Consider the following 21,690-nt stretch of genomic DNA (forward strand, 5'->3'; position numbering starts at 1 on the left):
AATAACTACTTCAACTATTCAGAAACATGCGGACGGCCGCAAAACCTGTTGAGAGCTAAAAGGTTGCTGTGGCTGGCTTTACATTAAAAATGCACAACGAATTTCGTTCCTAGTTAATAATATTGTAGAAAAAAGTTACACAGATTGAACGACGCGACAGGTGGAGTGACGTATCAAATCAGAACTAGATGGTTCGGGCCATATTTAATCTGTGGTTCGGTAAAAATGCACTTTTATTTTATATTGCTAGCCGTTCTGGGTTAGAAAGTGAGATGAATTGAATACAGATGTTATTTTTGTATAGAAACTGAAGTGCAAGTTATGCATAAGATAAATATTTAGGTAGGTAGATAATTTAATGACTGTGTGAATTATTTTTGTAACACATAAAAACTTGCTTGTTACCTACACCTAGTACTTATATATTTATCATTAGTATGATAGAGTTAAGGACAGGTTATCCTAGAACCTATTACTATCTTCGGGGCACATTCACAATCCGAGAACTAAAAAATGAGGATCCAACTTTACGATCTACAACGTTGTTAGAGACCAGAAGCAACGGAAAATAAAATCACCTAACCGACGTTAAAAACTCCGATATTCCACAGCATAACTTTTGAATCGCTTAGCAGATTTTAATAAAATATGGCACACTTGTAACATTACTAATCATCCTAAGAAACAAAACGGGAATCAATTACGCCGTTTGGAAGCTATGTTACCACAGACAGATACACACACAGACACACCGACTCGTTAAACTTATAAATAACACCCCTCTTTTTTCGTCGGGACAAAAAATCTCGATGATGACATATTTATATGTTCTGTTTGTAATTTTTGCCCTTTGCCCTTTTCTTGTATAGTTTCTCTCCTCCGAGGTAGTCTGAAAGAAATTACTCTTTGTAGTTAATAAGGCCGCCATTTGTACCGTCTATGTTGTACGTTTGTAATTTTTGTTTGTGTGTGCAATAAAAAATTATCTATCTATCTTTTTTTTTAAATCTTAGAAATGTTACCATCAAGTCAGTACTCAGTACACAAGAAGAGAATCCTTCAAAACAATTAGCCTGCACGTCGGGCGGCGCAAACAGTTTACAACCGATGGCAGTTGCACAGATCCAAAGGTTTTCCTTTTCAGCTACGTTAAGGTCGATTTACATCAATCGAACATCCTGACTAATATTATAAATGCGAAAGTAACTGTGTCTGTCTGTTACTTTTGACGCCAAAACTACTAACGGATTTGAATGAAATTTGGTATAAATATGGTCTACTCTAGACCCTGAGAAAGAACATAGGCTACTTTTTATCCCAGAATTACCACGGGAAATTTTTTTTGAAGCGAAGAGGAGGTCAAACTCAGAGATTATTATGAACCAATACTTACAATCTTACTTTCATGCACGCTGTTTTCTACTGGTCAAAGAATGTTCTTGTCCGAGCTTTTGCTCTATGCTCGTTCGATTTAACTTGGACTTTAGACTAACGAGCCTCCATGTTCCCCCCCCCCCCCCGCCTTCTGCTTGTTGTTTCACAAATAGCCATGCAGGTCCGACCAACGCGTTTATTTTTTACTCTTTCCCCGACTCGTTGTTCACAAGTGAACACAAACAACGATTTAAACTTAGAACGGCAATCCGGCCGATTAGGGATGGTTTCCGTTTCGTAAACTGAAAAGTTTCAACCACATTTTATGCATACAGGATGTGAAATGTAGTGAGATGCAGGTTAAAGTTATTGCAGGGTTCGGAAACGATAACTTTTGCCAGTGCCGGTTTGCCGATCCGGTCACCGGAATCTCGTTCAGGTTTCCAAATAGCAATATTTTGTAATAAGTACTAGGTCGAAGTAGGTATAGAAAGAGAAATTGCATGCATCTACCCCATCAAAAATATTTTGATCACCTTCATTAGGTACAAGCTAAAAATCATCAGGCACTTGTTTTGAGAAGTTTATTATTTGGAACTGGCATTTTAAGAAAACTTCTGAAGTTTTAGAGCCCGAGTGATGAAAAAATAGGTACATTTGTACCTAATTCAAGTGCGGAAACGCGTTTGCACGACACGAGACTAGAAATCAATGGTTATTATAATATTGTGTTACATCATCATATCAGATCGGTAGGTAAGATGTAGGTATATCCATAACTGTACTACTAAACCTAATTTCATTAGTTAATTAATTACAAGTTCAATGACCTTTACATTATTCATGAGTAGTGTTTTGGTTCCAGCGTCGATTGATCTATGTTCTGGAAAAAAAATGTACAGGATTTGCTGGTCAAACTTGACAACTATTTAATTCCCAAAAAAGATAGACACCATCGGAAAAATTTTTTTTTTTTGATCCACCATTGAGTAGGTAAATAACTTACTACGTTTTGATTCCCCATACAAGAAATTCAGCAGATTTCAAACTTTATAATGAAGATCGAAAAAAAAGCTAAGGAAATGTTGTTCATCAGTTTGACATTATTGTAGGTAGATCATGTATTTTATCGGGAGCATTTCTTTTGAACCCTGTATACATATTTATACCTTCCCTGCATAAGCTGAATGTATTTTGAATTCGGTGGAAGGTATCATCATTATATTATATTATGTACTTATAAGGAATGCCCTCAATAGAATTCCAACCTCTATTTGGTACTCCTTTCTGTAATATTCGAGTATATCCTTACAATTCTCGTTATGAATAAAGCTCTTAATATATTCTTTTCACGATAATCATTATTTACGGTCAAATTAGCTGTGTAGAGTGTACACGTATTGATGTTTGCACGTGTTTCCTGACCTTTCACGTAAATTATTAATGCACCTACATAACCTCTACAGGGGGTTGCGAAAAGTTTATAGTAAGCCAAACGGAGCTGACCCAGAGGGATATTGTAAACAAACTAAACGTTTGTTCTAAAACGTAAAAAAATACTTCACCATATAAACTATTTTGGTCATGTGTCTTTTTAGTATTGATAGCCGAATTTAGAGTTAGGGCCAGTTTTTTGATCCGTGGTCAACTTTAACCATTAGTCAAAGGACGTGTCAAGCATGACAGCTGCATGCGAATTTTGATGGTTTATAACTAATGGTTGCCATTTTTGACCAATGGTTGAGTTAACTAGGGATCAAAAAACTGGCCCTTAGTAGAACAAAAATTATTTAAGATAATCTTGATATTTAATATAAAATACATACCATGACATGACACCAAAATAACTTTATCATGTAAATACAGGATGCCATTTTTGGACAGCTTGGAATTAGCTTAATCTATTCTCCGTCGCAATACGTAATATTGTTATTCAAACGTTGCTAATCTAATATATATCCGCTGAGGCTCAAAAGCTCGTAACTAATGGCCTGCGATGAATCATCTTATTTACCTGTAGCCTCCTATTGTGATGCTAGTTAATGAACCTCCGATAATGAGGCACCTACAGGGGGCTATTATCTATTTTCTAACTATGACGATAACGTCCACAGTATCTTTGGAGTAACTTTTGAAATGCTTATTCCAAATGTACGACTACAACTGCAAATTTCAAGACGTAGGTACTGGCAGGTTCGTAAATTTTAGCACCCTGTTTATGCAAACCACTGGACCAAGGAAGTAAAAATGTGCAGACTTTGTTGCCAAAACTGCGAATTTGCAGCTCGTAAAAGCTATTCACATAGTTGTCATGGGCGAAGAAGTTACAAAATAGTACAGCTTGTATTCTGATCTTGGTATTATTACCTACGCGGGACGAACATTTATAAACAGCGATTCGCTACAAGACATCTGCGTCTTTGGGGCAAACTTTGACTAAGATAGTGAAACACAAAACTGGAACAGTTGACAGATTAGGGAGGCGCAACGGTTGGCGGCTGGGACTCGGGACTCGGCACTATGTCGCGTTAAATCCCGTTAAACCAGTTGGGTCCGATTACAAATTGGAAACGGTTCCGTTAATAAATAAAACACAACACAATTATCAACAAACATTTGTATTTAATGGGACCATTTCGAAATGGAACTCCGTCGAAGTTTATCCGACATCGTAGATGTCTGATATTTCTCTGTCGGGTATTTAAGGCTGAGAGAATTTTTAGTTTTCTGCAACTGAGCTGTTCGCTTGTTTATACCTAGCCACCTATGTGATATAGTTTTGATGTGTGAAAGCCTAATACTAATAAATAAAGCTATCATTGAGTAACTAATTGGATGCATGTTACACAAGGTATTTTTAACAACCGTTGATCGTATGTATCTCGGGATGTTCTTGACCAAATATGTTTAGAAGTTTCGTGGATGTTGGGCGTTGTCCTAGTTGGCAAACATCCGTCAATCGATTTCTTGCGATTATAAGCGTGTCTCGTGATCTCGTGTCATAAACCCAGTTCAATTAACAATAACATAATGTAGCCTTTTATTAGGATTTATTCCCACGAAGGAATTTTTAACGAACTTTAAAAACCGTTGTCAGTGTTTGGCGACTTGGTAACTAGTGATTCAGTAGAATAGATAGCCAGGATTTGAAGGTGTAACGAATACCTATTTTTTTATATTGGAATATCGACAAACCCAACTGGCTATTATTCAATCACCGGTGAAATATTTATGACGCGCTTCTAAATTCAAAATCCTAATTATCCTATTTTTGGATTGGTTAACTACTAAACTACTATCTATCTCGTTATCGCACATTGTTCCCCGATGTCACGTGGTGGGCAATGATTGGTGCAGTCGGTGGGATCTCATCAATCACACACATGGAATGATTTACTGCGAAGCGATGCAGTTTCACACCGACAAGTACGGATACTACGGAGTGGTTTAAAAGCGTTTACCTCATACATTGATGTCATTTCTGAAGGCAGAACTTGATTTTAGCAATGCCAAACTATAAAATTTTACAAAAAATGGATTTACGGAAACAGACTCAAATAATAAAAAAAAAATAATAGTTAAGTATATTGATTGACGTCAATAAAATTATAATTTGTGCCTAAAAAAATCAACATAATCACTACAATAAAACGGTGCTGAACTATGCAAATGTGCATAGAAAACCATATCGTATCTATGTAAGTAGGTATCTTATATATTTTGTGTATATTTATACCGAAGAAGATTCGGAATTCATATAATAATTTTTTGCCGAGCTTTCTTTCGAGAATAAAACTAGTACTTAGCACATCACATTCGGCTAAAACAAACTATTTCCTTTGATGTAACTTTAGGGTACGAGTTCTGAAGGTTATCTAAGTAACTGAAAGACAGTGTGGCCTTTTAACGTCTTTCTTCGTCTACGAAGTGTGAAAAACTAATTTAGAGACCAGCAATTAAGTTACATAGTTGGACTTTCTGCCTTTAATCCTTATTTTAGTGTGCAATCGTGCATATTGTTGTTATAAGTGGGTACAAAGTACAAACACGTGGCTATTATTTTCATCTCGATGTTATGGAAATTATTATAACGATGGGCAGAATATATTCAAAATACCTACGACTATTACAAACATTAAATTTGGTGCTGTGGTGTGGTACCTGGAACTGAAATATAAAAGTTTTCGAAACATCAGTCCTTATTTCTAATTTAGAAATAACAAGAAGAAGAAATTACTTGCTAAGTACTTAATATCATCATCATCATCATCATCAGCCAATAATCATCCACTGCTGGACATAGGCCTCTCCCAAGGAACGCCACAACAGTCGGTCCTCGGCCTTCCTCATCCAGCCATGAATGATGAGGAGGAAGGCCGAGGACCGAAGTACTTAATATAGTAAGTAACAAATATTTATTAATGTGAAGTGCTTATTTGGCAGCGTTTACTTGCAAATTTTTATTCTTAGAAGTACTACTACTAACGAAGGATAATAAAGTGAGATTTAACACTGCCATAAAACATCAAAAAGTGGGCTTAACAAACAATGGCTGCTCTATTCCTTATTTACGAATACCAAGAAGCAAACAGGGTAACTACGACTTTATCGCGTTCATTTAAAGTTGATAATAGCACAATATGGTTCTGTTAGTCCCACCGCGCTTCCTAATCTGAAAACTTTACACTAGTACCTAATAAATCATACTGTACTTACTTTACTTATTAGTTAGGTAGGAATTAACAGATAAAAGAAAATTTAAAATAAAAAAATTCTCTCTGACACAAACAGAACTTGTAACATCGAACAAATAATATTTCGTGACCATCCTGTATTATCGTATGCGTAAATAATTGAAACACGGCGTTTCTCAGGTTTAAGAGGTGTAAAAAAATTTATCGGGATCGAGTGTGCTAAAGAAATACCAAATAACCAAACTCTCCCAATACGGCCGGTCACCGTGGGAGCAGTAGACCAAAACCCTCTATCAGACAATAACACTATGATCAATACAATGAAGGACAGAGACGACAAGCTGAACATAATTACATTTAATGTTAGATCGCTTGTGGATCCGACACGAAAAATAGAACTAGATAATTTTTTTGAAAATATCAACTGGGACATAGCCGGTCTGTCAGAAATAAAAAAGGCAGGAAACCATATTGAAGAAAGAGATACACATATTTTCCTCTACAGTGGAGAAAAAAGTGGGAGGAATGGAGTAGGCTTCCTAGTAAAAAGCCACCTGAAATCAAACATAACTAACTTTCAGGCATATTCAGACCGTGTTGCAAGGCTTGATTTAACATTGGAAGATCAAGAAATAACAGTTATTCAAGTCTATGCGCCCACAGAAAAGGCTCTTGAAATTGAAACCTTCTACGATACTATTTCAGAGTCCCTCGAAGAAACAAAAAATAACACATTTGTCATAGGAGATCTAAATGCCAAGATTGGCATACCATTGAAGGAAGAAAGTCACATAACGGGACCATATGGATATGGGACACGAAATAAAAGAGGAAGCAGGTTACTTCAATTCTGCCATGAAAATAAGCTGACTATAGTAAATACCATTTTTAAAAAACCAGAAAAGCGGAGATGGACATGGCAGTCTCCCGACGGGAGAACACGAAATGAAATTGATTTTTTCCTTGCAAGAAATACTAGAATAGTCCAGGACATTCAAAGCCTGAACTCTACATATCCATCAGATCATAGGCCTCTCCGATGCAAAATAAAATTGAGCGGTTTAACAAAACAGATCCGCAGAAAATTTAACAAGCCAAACACGAAAAACCTGAACATATTAGAAAAAGAATCTCTAAAAAATATATTTAAACAAACATCAACTATTGAGATTACCGAAGAATAAAACGTGTCAGAATCATATGAGAAGCTAACAAATGTAATAAAAAAATGCATTAATACACTTTCAAAAAATGTCGCAAAAGGAGAGAAACCAACCATAATCACAGACAAAATAAAGCATTTAATAGAAGAGAGAAAATATCTAAAAACTATCCCCAATAGAACATTTGAACAAAGAAAACGACTAAGAATACTATATTATAAAATCAAAAAAGAAATGAAAAGAGAGTATCAGAAGTTCAGGTTAAAAATACTAGAAGAAAACATAGAAAATACTGTTGGAGTTTAGTTATTTGCTTGTAATGTAACGTACTTAGTAAACACATTCTTAACTGTCATACGTCAAATGTCATCTTTCAAGTTTGACAAGCTGTCAATCACTTAGAACTCTCTTCTCTCATGGTTGTAATGTACTTATGCCGCTTTTTAAATAAATCTCAGTGAATCTATAAAAGTTTGTTTGCTTTCCACCAAAATATCCAACATGGTAGCAGAGCGTGGTTGGTAAAAGTGGAAAGTACTTTTATTTTTCAGATTAAAATTCAAATTAAAATTTCCGAAATTACCATAAATACATAACCTCAATCATAATGACGACTTCATCAAACGGTTCCTATACGGTGGAAAAATTAAAAGGAACTGAAAATTATTCCACTTGGAAGTTTTCAATGAAGATGGTGCTCATTCATGAAGAATTGTGGGAATATGTGGAAAAGGAAACAAGTGATGACAAAAAGGGCAGTAAGGCATTGGCGCGAATTGCTTTATCTGTGCAACCATCTGTTATTCCGTACATACGAACAGCTAAAAGTGCCTACGAAGCTTGGAACAACTTGAAAGATACGTACGAAGGCAAAGGTCTGTGCAGAAAACTAGGCTTACTCAGGAGTTTGTTTGGAACAAAACTTGCAGACAGCAATTCCATGGATGGCTACTTAAACAAAATTAAAGAAGTTGCACATCAGTTAAGTGAAATTGAATCCCCATTGGAGGATGAATTTATCGCTGTCATTATATTGAGTGGCCTTACTTCCGACTATGATCCATTGATTATGGCTATCGAAAATTCAGGCCAAAAATTGACAACGGAACATGTATCTGCCAAATTACTACAGGAGACACAGAGAAGGGAGGATAAAGAAGATGGAGTGACTGCCCTCGTCACTCGGAAACAAATAAAGTGCTTCAGGTGCAAACGTCCAGGGCATTACTCACGTAACTGCACAGAAAAGAAGGCTTATCATGAAAAACAGACAACAAAGCATGAAAAACCTAAGTCGAAGGCTCTTGTCACAGCCTTGTCTGTGAAAGTTCACAGCAATGTGTGGTACATAGACTCAGGAGCCACTAACCATATGTGCAACAGTCGCGACATGATGGTGAGCTGCAATCCAAATAAAACTGTGGATGTGAGCGTGGCAAATGGTGAGAGGTTATCAACAGCTGGACTTGGTGAAGTTGAAATTAAATTAAAAGACTGTGTAAGAACAATAAGTGAAACTTACTATGTACCTAACTTAAGTACCAACCTATTGTCTGTTAGTGCGATGACGCGCAAGGGCTATGAAGTCACATTTAATCGTAATTCTTGTACAATTCGTGATGGTAATGAAGTTCTAGCTACTGGAACTCAGGTGAACGGTGTGTATCAACTTGACACTGTGTCGGACAACGCCAGTACTGCTGCTGGCAATGCAGCAAAGGTGGAGGAGTGCGAACTAGTGGCGGCAACAGCAGCTGCCTCGACACCCCAGGAGTTGTGGCACAGACGTCTTGGGCATCTGAATGCGAGAAGTATGAATCTTCTCCGTAAAGGTATGGCCGTAGGTGTTGATTATAAAGATTCAGATTATAAACACTGTATACCGTGTATTGAGGGAAAACAGAGTAGACAACCATTCCCTAAACGCTCATTTAGTAGGGCAAGTGATGTCTTAGAACTGGTTCATACAGACCTGTGTGGGCCAATGCAGGTTCCATCTCTAAGTGGTTCCAAGTACACATTGAGTTTCATAGACGACTACACAAGGAAGCAGTATACTTACTTTCTGAAGTCTAAAGATGAGACTTTTAGGTATTTTCAGGAATTTAAACAGCTTGTGGAAAATGAAACTGGGAAGAAAATAAAGGTACTTAGGAGTGATAGAGGGGGAGAATATATGAGTTCTATTTTTCAGGAATTTCTCAAAGCCAATGGTATCAAGCATCAAAAGACTATACCGGATTCTCCACAGCAGAATGGTGTTGCAGAACGAGCCAACAGAACCATTATGGAGAAGGTGCGATGCATGCTGATGGATGCCGGATTGGGGATGAAATTCTGGGCCGAAGCGGTGAACACAGCCGTCTACCTAAAGAATAGAAGCCCGACTAAGGCTGTTCTTGGTGCGACCCCGGAGGAAAAATGGAGCAAGAAAAAGGTAAATCTGAACAATTTAAAAGTATTTGGATGCATTGCCTATGTGATGGTAAAGAATAGAAAGAAGTTAGATCAAAAGAGCAAACCGTACATATTTATGGGGTATAGTGAAGAATCAAAAGGATACCGGCTTATTGATCCAACTAATCCTAGAGATATTAAGCATTCTCGAGATGTTGTATTCTTGGAGGATAAGTTCTATGTTAAAGACATGTCGCATGATGATACTGTAGATCAACAATTATTTGTTGATATTAACTTGAATGAAAATGTAATTCCTCAATCGGAATCATCCACTGTAGATAGTGATATATCTGACGACAGACAATCACAGAATATAAACAGAATCAGCACAATTACACTTGATGATTCCGAGAGTGAGGACAGCACAAATGAAGGGCCAGATGATCGCTTGGACACTACTTACGTTCCAGGGAGAGAATCGCTAGCTGAAGCCGAACTGACTTCAGACTCCAGCTATGACGATGTTGCTGAGTCTCCGCTTCGAGCCAACTTTGTCAGACTGGCTGACCATGATCCTGATGAACCGCAGACAGCAACTGAGGCATTGAATGGACCAGAAGCAGATGGTTGGCGTAAAGCGATGAAAGATGAGTATGATTCATTTATTAAGAATAAATGCTGGACTCTGACAGAACGAGACCCTGAACATAAACCTGTAAAATGTAAATGGGTATATAAGAAAAAGTATGGCCTGAATGGAGAGTTACTTAAATTTAAAGCTCGCTTAGTAGCTAAAGGTTATTCTCAACAATATGGTATAGATTACCAAGAAACATTCTCACCTGTCGTGAGATACTCGACAATTCGAATGCTGCTTGCATTGTCAGCAGAATACAACATGTCCATTGATCATCTTGATGTGAAGACCGCTTTTCTCAATGGGGAACTAGAGGAAACAGTCTACATGGAACAGCCGGAGGGTTTTGAAGTACCGGGGAGTGAAAACATGGTCTACAAGCTAAACAAAGCAGTGTACGGCCTAAAACAAGCTTCCAAATCCTGGTATGATAAAATCACTAAGGTATTATGTGATAAATTGGACTTCAGCCGTTTATCTTCGGAACCATGTGTATACTTCAAATATGACAAGAATGACAGTCGATCAATGATGATCATAGCTCTGTATGTGGACGATTTAATTGTGTTTACATCTCCAGAATTCCAAGGAAAGGAGGAAATAAAACGTAAATTGCAGAATGAATTTGATATCACAGATCTAGGGCCAGCCCAACACATCCTCGGAATGAAACTATCTAGAAAAGGTAATAATATTTCACTTGATCAGTCAAACTACATAGAAAAATTACTGAAGAAATACCGAATGGAGGAATGTAAGCCTGTGGGTACGCCCATGGAGACTGGTTTAAAATTAACCAAGGAGAGTCAAAGTAATGATACCTATGATTACAGAGGTTTGATTGGCTCACTGATGTATGTAGCTGTTAGTACGAGACCGGACATCAGTCATGCAGTGAGTTACCTCAGCCAATTCAACAACTGCTTTGGAGAAAGTCATTGGAAGGCCGCTAAAAGGATTTTAAGGTATTTAAAGGGAACTATCAATTTAGGTCTTACATTCTATAAAAGCGGGTTGGATATAACTGCTTACGCTGATGCAGACTGGGCATCAGATAATCATGATCGCAGGTCGTATACTGGGTATGTGTTCTGTATAGGTGACTCAATAGTATCTTGGGAAAGTCGCAAACAGCGCACTGTTGCTCTGTCAAGCACGGAGGCGGAGTACATGGCGTTGTCCGACACATGTAAAGAGTCTTTATTTATAAGGAAATTTATGTTAGAAATGTTTGGTATCACGCCTAAAATATGTATATTTAATGATAACCAATCTGCTATAAAACTGTGTAAAAACTTTATGTTTCACTCCAGAACCAAACATATAGACATACGTCACCATTTTATTAAAGAAATTGTTAACAATGGTATTGTGCAAGTGAGATATTTGTCAACAAATGATATGTTAGCTGATGTTTTAACTAAAGCACTTTGTAAGGAGAAACATTGCAAATTTGTGAACTTAATGTTAAAATAACTGTATTTCAAACTTGTAGTTGTTGGTTTTCTAGTATAAAATGTTTTAATATGTTGTGTTAACATGGGTCAGATTCATGCATTTAGTGTTCATGAAAAACTGTTCAGTAGTCATTTACTTTAAAATAAGACTGTTAGGATTAACTTATTTTGTTATGTACTTGTGTAACACTTATGTAAGAGTTAGTTTAACTGTATAAGTACATAGTAGGTATTTTATATAGTGCATTTTATTTATGGTTGATGTGAAAGGTCTAAACTCATGTTAAATAGTTATGTATGTGTTTAAGGGCCAGTGTTGGAGTTTAGTTATTTGCTTGTAATGTAACGTACTTAGTAAACACATTCTTAACTGTCATACGTCAAATGTCATCTTTCAAGTTTGACAAGCTGTCAATCACTTAGAACTCTCTTCTCTCATGGTTGTAATGTACTTATGCCGCTTTTTAAATAAATCTCAGTGAATCTATAAAAGTTTGTTTGCTTTCCACCAAAATATCCAACAAATACCGGATCTACAAAAAGAGCTTTCAGAACAATAGATAAATCAAAGAAATGGAAAAAAAAAAAAAAAAAAAAACACGCACTCACGCCTTGTACTAATGTACTCCCTTGCGGGGTAGGCAGAGGTGCATTGCTGCACCCACTTTTCGCCAGAGTGTTATGTTAGTCCCAATGTAATAGGGGGCGGGCCTATTGCCATTTTACGGGCACATCCAAGACCCGAGAACAAATATCTGTGTTTAAACAAATATCTGCCCCAGCCGGGAATCGAACCCGGGACCATCGGCTCAGTAGTCAGGGTCACTAACCACTACACCATTCGGTCGCCTCAAAGAAATGGATAACCAAAATAAATAATAAAACGAAAAAAGTCGCTAAATCACGAAAAGAAATACTGGAAGTCGCAACAGATTATTATAGAGAGCTATACAAGGATGATAAAGAGCAGATTATACAGAACATCAACCATAATGAGCCTGACATCCCACCATTAATAGTATCAGAAATTAGAAGTGCAGTAACTAAGTTAAAAAACAATAAAAGCCCCGGTGAAGATGGTATTACAAACGATGTGCTAAAGAGCTTCGATGAAGCTATCTACCCCATTCTTACTACCTTTTACAATAAAGTTATGACCCAAGACTGCATACCAGAAAAATGGAAAACATCTCTTATTACCCTGATATATAAAAAAGGAGATCCTGCACAAATAGGAAACTACCGACCAATTAGCCTTCTGCCGGTAATATACAAAATATTCACTACAGTACTCCTTCAACGCATGAACAACCAGCTAGAAGAACACCAACCAAGAGAGCAGGCGGGATTCCGAAGAGGTTTCTCTACTGTAGACCATTTATTCACTCTTACTCAAATCATGGAAAAATACTCAGAATTCCAAAAAACGCTCTACATAGTATTCATAGACTATACCAAGGCGTTCGACTCTATCAAACATGACATGCTGTGGAAATGTTTAGCGGAACAAAGTATACATCCTAAGTACATAAACATATTGAAACTAATATACTCAGACTGTAAAGCCAAAGTTAAACTAGAGAAAGCTGGAGAGCAGTTTAATCTGCAAAGAGGAGTAAGACAAGGGGACTCTATATCGCCGAAACTTTTCATAGCTCTTCTCCAATATATATTTCATCAACTAAACTGGACCGAATATGGAATCAAAATAAACGGAGAGCGATTATCAAACCTTCGATTTGCGGATGATATTGTGCTAATGTCCGAGAGTCACACAGAGCTACAAGCTATGATAGAGTCATTGAATGAACAAAGCATAAAATGCGGACTGCAAATGAACCCTGATAAAACCAAGCTAATGACAAATGGTGAGCAAGCAGAAATATCTATAGACAATGAGCCTATTGAATATGTGGATAACTACATATACTTAGGACAATATATCTCATTCAAAGATCGAACACTGAAAGAAATAGAGCGACGTATAGCCCTGTCATGGAAAAAGTATTGGTCTCTAAAGGATATATTTAAAGCACCCCTGCTTATACACATAAAAAAGAAAGTAATGGACTCACACATTCTACCTACTCTCACGTATGGGTGTCAAACATGGGCACCTACTAAGCCAATTTTAAAAAAAGTGAGGACATTCCAAAGATCCGCGGAAAGAAGCATGTTGGGGCTCAAACTCAAGGACAAGGTGCCAAGTACGAAGATACGCGAGAAAACTAAAATTACAGACGCTTTGAAAACTATGGCAAAATTGAAATGGCAATGGGCCGGGCATACTACAAGACAAAAAGACAACAGATGGAGTGAAAAAGTAGTGAGCTGGTACCCTCGAGATGGTATGAGAGGCCCGGGCAGACCACGAAGAAGATGGAGCGATGACGTAGAGGCTGTAGGAGGAAAGATCTGGACTCGACATGCCCTAGATAGAGAGAAATGGAAGTCTATAGAGGAGGCCTATACCCAACAATGGGTACCCCTAGATTAAGGAAAAAGTTATAATACAATTGAATTATTACAATGTTTTAAAACACAATTATATTAGCTATTATAATAAAATAATATCATAATGAATAAAATATTGAAATATTAAATACTAATTTAACTTTATAATTATGCATGTTAACTAAAGCAAGCTAAAATTATGTAAAATACTATAAATATAAGATATAAACTTTGCAAGTCAATATTAAAATGAATACTATTTTAAACTTTATAAATATGCATGATAACTAACTAATGTTAGCAAGTTAAAATTAGGTAAAATCTTATATAAATATAAGCTGTAAACTTTTTGTGTTAAAAAGGGAATAAAGGCTATTTTTATTTTTTATTTTATTTTTATTTTTAAAAAATTTTAGCACTACGTTTTGATGGTAATGCCCTTACTTTAGTTAATATCACGTTCGCTTTGCCTTAAAAAGTTTTCCCGTGGGAATACCGCCATAAAAAGTAGCCTATTTGTTAATCCAGGGTCTCAGCTAACTCCATACCAAATTTCGTTAAAATCGGTTCAGCTGTTTTGACGTGAAGAAGTAACAAACACACACATACATACACACATACTCACAAACTTTCGCATTCATAAAGTTTATAGGATTTGATGTAACAAGAAGTGTTTGTTTCAGTAACGGTGTCCCTAAACATCACCCTGCTGGCGTGCAGTACAGTCGGCCTCATCTCGTGCCTACTGATGGGCCTGGGAGTTTATAAGGTAAGCGGCTATTGTCAGAAAGTTTTTAACTTTATACAGAATATCGTTTTATATTGTGATGCGAATTTCACGGTGTAGTATCAAGGGTAATTTACATCAAGCGAACACGGAGCTAGAGATAAAACAAGAACAAAATAGAAGTAATTTCGATCCTGAATTTTGATGTAAATCGACATTACGCGGTCTCCTGAAAGCGTTGTTGCTCTAATTCTAGCTAGCTCTTTGTTTGATGTAAAATCCCTTTTCGAGTTCTCATTTAAGGTAGGCTTTCAAAAACCTAATCATCTCCGCTTTAAATTTGCAAGTGACGGTACACGCAAAATATTTACTTATAGAAAATTCTGTCGCGGCGTTTCAGACATTTCGACAGCCTACCTTGCCACTAAAACATAGTTAGTTGATACTCGTAGCTCTTTCCTGAATTTTTTTTTTTTTTTAACTTTGTTTATTTAATATATATAAATCATTACATAATATTTTACATAACCATGCGCTGAAACCAATTATATTTGTGCAATAAAGGATTATGTAAATAAATAATTAAATAATAAAACATAAAAGTTCTAGCTCTGTGTTCGTTTAATGTAAATCCGCCTAAAAGTGCGGTGTGGATTGTGGATCCCACGAGGCACTTCCAGCCGTCGACCGATGAACCGGCTGCCATTACGGACAAATGAATGGACAAACAAAATGGCGGATACAATATACACCTGTATTTATTTGTTAAATGTTATTGTATTAAATACCGCTATGGTGTCACTAGTTATTACACGTATCAATAAATAGGAAGGTGTTTACGGAACGCGTTGAAATGAGAATAGAGGGGTAAAATGATACTTATACTAAAGGTAATCCTGTTGTGGTTCAAATTAAAAGTTAGGTAAACAATAAAATTATTATACTCATGCGGGCGATTTGTAATATGTAAAGTAAAAAATAACACTTATTGGATTTACATGAAAATTCTAAGCTGATTATTTGGTAACTTACGAATAGTTACCAAATAATCAGCTTAGAATTTTAAATAAATACCTAGTAAGTACATTTCTATAGGAAGCTGATACACAATTTTATTATTCTTTTATGACGGCTGTTCAGCTCACCTAAAGATTGTAAAGTTGTTTTCTCGGACGGACTTGAGGGCGAAAGACAAGTGGGTTCAAAATGTTCAATCGGTATTCTGCCAACGAGTCAGCGTGGTCAGTTTATTGAATTTGTAATTTTGACCTACGGCATAAAATATTAAACCGTTAGAACAAACAAACGATTTATAAAAGCCATTCGTTACACAACTCCGCAACGGCAACGTAAATAAAGATAAAACGGAGCTATGATTTATTATAAAGGGTCTTTCAGCTGAAATGAAATATCTTTACGTGATATTAGATTTATTAACTAAATTAACTGTACTCCCGAGTGCTGAGTCACAGACGGCAAAAGGGAAAAGTATGTGATTGGTTTAAAAAACAAAAAGTTTGGTTTCGCTTTTAGCGTGATTGACAAACATCCAATTCAAACTTTTGCATTTATAATTTATAGAACGGATATCATAGAATATAATATTTATGCAACAACAGAAAGGTAACTGATGAAAAATAAATAGAATATAATAGAATTGAAAAAAAAATTCAACACATAAACAGCAACATTATCAATACACATTACAACTAAATACCTTTTTCAGTATTCTTCTTCTCATATATACTTTACGAACTAGGCAAGTGGCAACATACTTTGAATGTGTGTAACAAAAATGTCTCCACGTCTACAATGCCCCTATGTGCCTATATAGGTATACAGTGTGGATACTTATACATATATGTGACATCATTTTATTTTAAAGTTTCCCTTGGCTGCCTCGTGAGGAGCATTCTGCTGCTCTAACGATGAGTTTTGTGAGTCGGAAATGAAAAATATATAGGTACGTAAATGATACGACAAACTGCTGTCGCGTAAAATTCAGATGATAACTGTATACCTACTAAGAAAATATTGAATTTTTGTTTGTTTTAAATTGAATAGGAAACTATTAGAATTTAAATTACGTTAGGTACTCAGTTATTACTGAAAAGAGCGGTGGTGGCGTAATGGATAAGGCCTCGTCCTCTCAATCACTAAAACTAACAAATTTATAGCTATTACATAAAACTAAAGTATTTTATAAGAGTACTTATTCTGAAAAAAAACTACTTTTGTGTCTGTATTTATTTTCTTTTGTATGAAAGTTACAAAGATTCAAAGTGAACCTCACTGAGCCCCCAATATAATAATTATGAAGTTCTATATTATTTTCTATTCCGTAATCAGTGTAATATTACGCAAGTTTTGGTACCTCTTGTGATACTGTAACTAGAAAACGAAATTTCCCCATACTACGACGGGACAGCCTACTGCACATCTAGATTCTAGATGTGTATCCTAACCTAAGTTCATTGTACTTTTCCCAAAACGGCGGCGGCGATATGGTTCACAACCTATCACGTGAGTACAAATGTGTTGCGAAAAGTGGGTGGCTTGCTTGTGAGCCACCTCTGACTACCTCTTCGGGGATTACATTCGTGAGTGCATATGTATATATATGTATGTAATTACTAGATTTCAATAAAAAAACAGCATTACATTTATTATCCCGGAGCGCTTTAAGCTACTCTTTATCAATGAATTCCATGGAAAATTGTTAAGAGGTGATGCAGAGTCCAATCGGACAAGCTATCGGATTATAAATTCCGTTACGCTCGTATTGTGTAGAGAATTGACCACAAGTGCTGTTAACATTTTCTGAATTTTCACAATAGCTGCCAATTAATCAGCGGTACCGTTGCAACATGTGGAACATAATGCTGAGCCAATGTGGCACGTATTTTTTAATCAGGGTGTTTCAATGACTATTTCTTCAACCGTAAACAGTTTTTAAACAAACGCTTCATTCCCTTTTAAACTCATAATAAATCACACTTATCTTAAGATCAGTATCTGAAATAAAACTGCCCTGTGTATTAACACTTCAACATTTGTTGGACAGGACATCAAGTTCATGTTGCTCCCGTGGGTGGTGTCGATGGCGCTGGAGACGGTGGTCGAGCTGGTCAACCTCGTCTACCTCTTCATCTTGCAGACGGTAAGCATTATCCTTGTCTCTAGACAGCAACCTTTGTTTGGTGATTATTGATTAATTTTCTGTATTTTGTATAATTTTCTGTTTTTGTTGTCAGTGTGTCAAATAAAAAAATGTATCTTTCTTTCTTTCTAATACCCCGACTATGCTAAATTCTTACAGTGGGTTGATTGCAGATTCTTCCTCACAGCTAAGTTAAATTTTGTACGAACGATTCTAACACCCATACTAAAAACCAAAGTTTTTTAGAATGACGAGTTATATCCTCCTGCCGGCATGGCGTTGACTAACGGGACGCCCTGTATAAGTATGCGAGAAAATGTAAACTTTCGTTATTTTATATGAAGAGTATCAAACCCGTACTAGACGCTTCAGCTTTGGTTTATGTGGAACGTCATGGTATTCTGGCTATTTGGCTCCTTTTCTCATACTTCATCTTGCCTATAATCGTGCCTACCTATCTGGAAGATCACACACCAGACACTACACACACAAACACACACACACACACACACACACACACACACGACACACAATGTAGCCACCATGTGGGTGGTAAGTTTTGGCGGCGTGCCTCAGAACGGTTTTGTTCAAGTTGCAAAGATGTAACTTACGAGAATGTAACTTGTTGTTACTGAGAGTTTGTTTGCCTTCTCCTCAACTTTCCTATTATTCTCATAGAAAACCTCTCTGATGAATTGATGATACTTACTTGTTTTTTTCTGTGTAACTTTCGTATACATGACCCAATAAATACAAGCTGATCAAAGTAATTATTAAAATATTAAGGCAATACTACACCCCGCTTCACAACATAGTGAAAACACGACACAAGAGATCAAGAGAGACACATGAATTGTTGTTTTGTTTCTTAACCCTGAATCTGCTACGAAACAACAAGACGCATACTTCGTGCAGTCTGCAGCCCGAGTAGAAGACAACAAATAGTTCAAGTTCATGTCTAATTTATTGACAGATGTTCCGCATCCAGTGCCAAGTTGTCTTGACCTTGAACGTACGGTGGAATCAATGCAAGCCCTAGAATCCCAGTTGTTGCTTGTAACAGTTGTTACCTCGATGATAGCGGACTCGTGTATAAACATTAAACCAGGGGGCCCTATTCGGAGCGGCTCAGATACGAGATACGATTGCTATAAGTATGGGGATATCGCAAAAGTTGAATATCGGTCGCTCCTAGTTAGTATAGCGTGGCTCGGAAAAGAGTTTGAAGTTTCTCGCGTAACCATTTGAAGCCCCGACGGAAAAAGAGGAGTGATAAGTTTAAAGTGTCTGCGTAGCTTCAAAAAGGCTGAACTGATGTTCGTTTTGTTTTTTTAACCTGAGTGTTTTAGCCAATTTTCATGAAAATCTACTCAAAATATACCTATGTGACTTATTAGTGTTGAATGTCAGGATTTTTTAACGTTGGTTACGTTATTAACGATTAAGGTTCCAGTTCATTATTGCATTGGAAACTCCAAGGAGTGCTGCGTCCGCCTGCGTTGGTTGAACTTGGCGGTTTAGACTTTAGACAAAGCGAGCGTGCGGCATAGTTTGCTGCAGTCGAACTATGCCCAGCATGTGTGTGTGTGTGTGTTTGGCCTTGGCCGGAGGACTGAAGGAATTTGTGATGCAGACCGATGTTTTATTGTTGTTTTTGCTTTGCCATAAACCTACACGTGTTTCTCATTTTTTCATTGTAAAGGACGCTGAAAGAATGTTTTGGATAGGATCTCTCTCTGTCTCTCCTACGAACGATTTAAATAAAATCTTTCTAAAGGTGTGCCCTTAGTGCATTGCAATTGTACACGTGAGTACAATTTAATGTACAGTGAAAATCGGTTCAGGGGGTGCGAAGAATCTCCGGCAGAGAGTCGGCTACCAGCCCAACCGACTCTTGCACCTGGCAACATATAACGCACGGACACTGAGGGAAGACGTGAAGATAGAGGAGCTGGAAGAGGAAATCAGCAAGTTAAAATGGGACATTATAGGGTTATCCGAAGTCCGACGAGAGGGAGAGGATACGGAAATTCTCCAGTCCGGAAACTTGCTGTACCACCGGGAGGGCGACCAACTGTCCCAAGGGGGTGTCGGGTTCATCGTCAACAAGTCCCTCGTCAACAACATCGTTGAAATCGGAAGTGTGTCGACACGGGTTGCGTACCTCATCCTGAGAATATCTAAACGATACTCAATGAAGGTCATACAGGTTTACGCACCCACATCTAAGCACACCGATGATGAGGTCGAACTTGCGTATGAAGACGTATCGTCTGCCCTGCGTAAGTTCACTACTCATTTCACGGTGGTGATGGGAGACTTTAACGCGAAACTCGGAAAACAAGAAGGCGGCGAGACGAAAGTGGGGTCACATGGATTTGGAGTCAGGAACCATCGTGGGCAAATGCTGGCTGACTTCTTGGAGAAGGAGGGCCTCTATATGATGAACTCCTTCTACAAGAAGAAGCCACAAAGGAAGTGGACGTGGATTAGCCCCGATGGGAAGACTAAAAACGAGATCGACTTCATATTGACGGATAAGAAGCACATATTCAATGATGTCTCAGTGATCAGTAGGGTTAAGACCGGCAGCGATCACCGACTCGTAAGAGGCACTTTGAATATAAACTGCAAAATAGAACGCTCCCGTCTAATGAAGTCCACGCTCCGTCCTACTCCTGCTCAAATCCAGGATCCCGAAAGCTTTCAGTCTGAGCTTTGCGACCGCCTGATATGTTTAGAGAATTGCGTTACAGTTGACGATTTAAACAATAGGTTTGTGGAAACTGTCCGAGAGGTAGGATCGAAATATTTTTCGTCCCGAACCAACCGAGGACCTCAAAAACTCTCAGATGGGACTCTGAGTCTCATAAGAGAACGGAGAGAAATGAGGTTGCAGTCTTCAGTTGATATGGTCGAATAAAGACGTCTAAACAGACAGATCGCCAAAGCAAGACGTTGCGATATGAGACGCTACAATTGCAAGCGCATTCAAGACGCAATAGAGCAAAACAAGGGCTCCAAAGTCTTTGCTAGAGATCGATCTGTTCGGCAGACTCTGTTGACCCAACTGAAGACCGACACTGGCAACACCGTTTCATCAGTGCCCGAAATTCTGGGAGAAATTGAGAGATTCTACGGACAGTTATACACCACAACACAAAACCCTATTACCAGCGGTGCTCACGACAGCCGAGCGCCACTCACCCGACACTATACCGAAGATATTCCGGACGTCAGTCTAGACGAGATTAGTATAGCTCTCAAACAGCTAAAAAACAACAAAGCTCCGGGAGATGATGGAATAACGACAGAACTTCTGAAAGCCGGCGGTAGACCGATTTTAATAGCACTTCGGAGGCTGTTTAATTCCGTCATACTCGAAGGCACAAGCCCGGAGGCATGGAGCAGAAGTGTAGTGACTTTGTTCTTCAAGAAAGGCAACAAAGCCCTATTGAAGAATTATAGACCCATTGCACTTCTGAGCCATGTGTACAAGCTGTTTTCGAGAGTTATTACGAATCGTCTCGAGAAAAGACTCGACGACTTCCAGCCACCCGAACAAGCCGGGTTCCGAAAAGGCTATAGTACCATAGATCACATACACACGCTTCGGCAGGTTAT

At 37.6% G+C, this 21,690-nt stretch overlaps 1 protein-coding gene across 1 annotated transcript in view; it reads left to right on the top strand.

Moving 5' to 3' along the window:
• Positions 1 to 21,690, top strand: part of LOC125491283 — an 89,325-nt gene that overhangs the window by 10,000 nt on the left and 57,635 nt on the right. The window contains exons 3-4 of the mRNA XM_048632854.1: positions 14,863 to 14,948; positions 17,971 to 18,066. Coding sequence (XP_048488811.1) covers positions 14,863 to 14,948; positions 17,971 to 18,066 — 182 coding nt within the window. The remainder of the gene's footprint in view (positions 1 to 14,862; positions 14,949 to 17,970; positions 18,067 to 21,690) is intronic.

The sequence above is a fragment of the Plutella xylostella genome, chromosome Z (genome assembly GCF_932276165.1).
Source record: "Plutella xylostella chromosome Z, ilPluXylo3.1, whole genome shotgun sequence".
Taxonomy (NCBI): domain Eukaryota; kingdom Metazoa; phylum Arthropoda; class Insecta; order Lepidoptera; family Plutellidae; genus Plutella; species Plutella xylostella.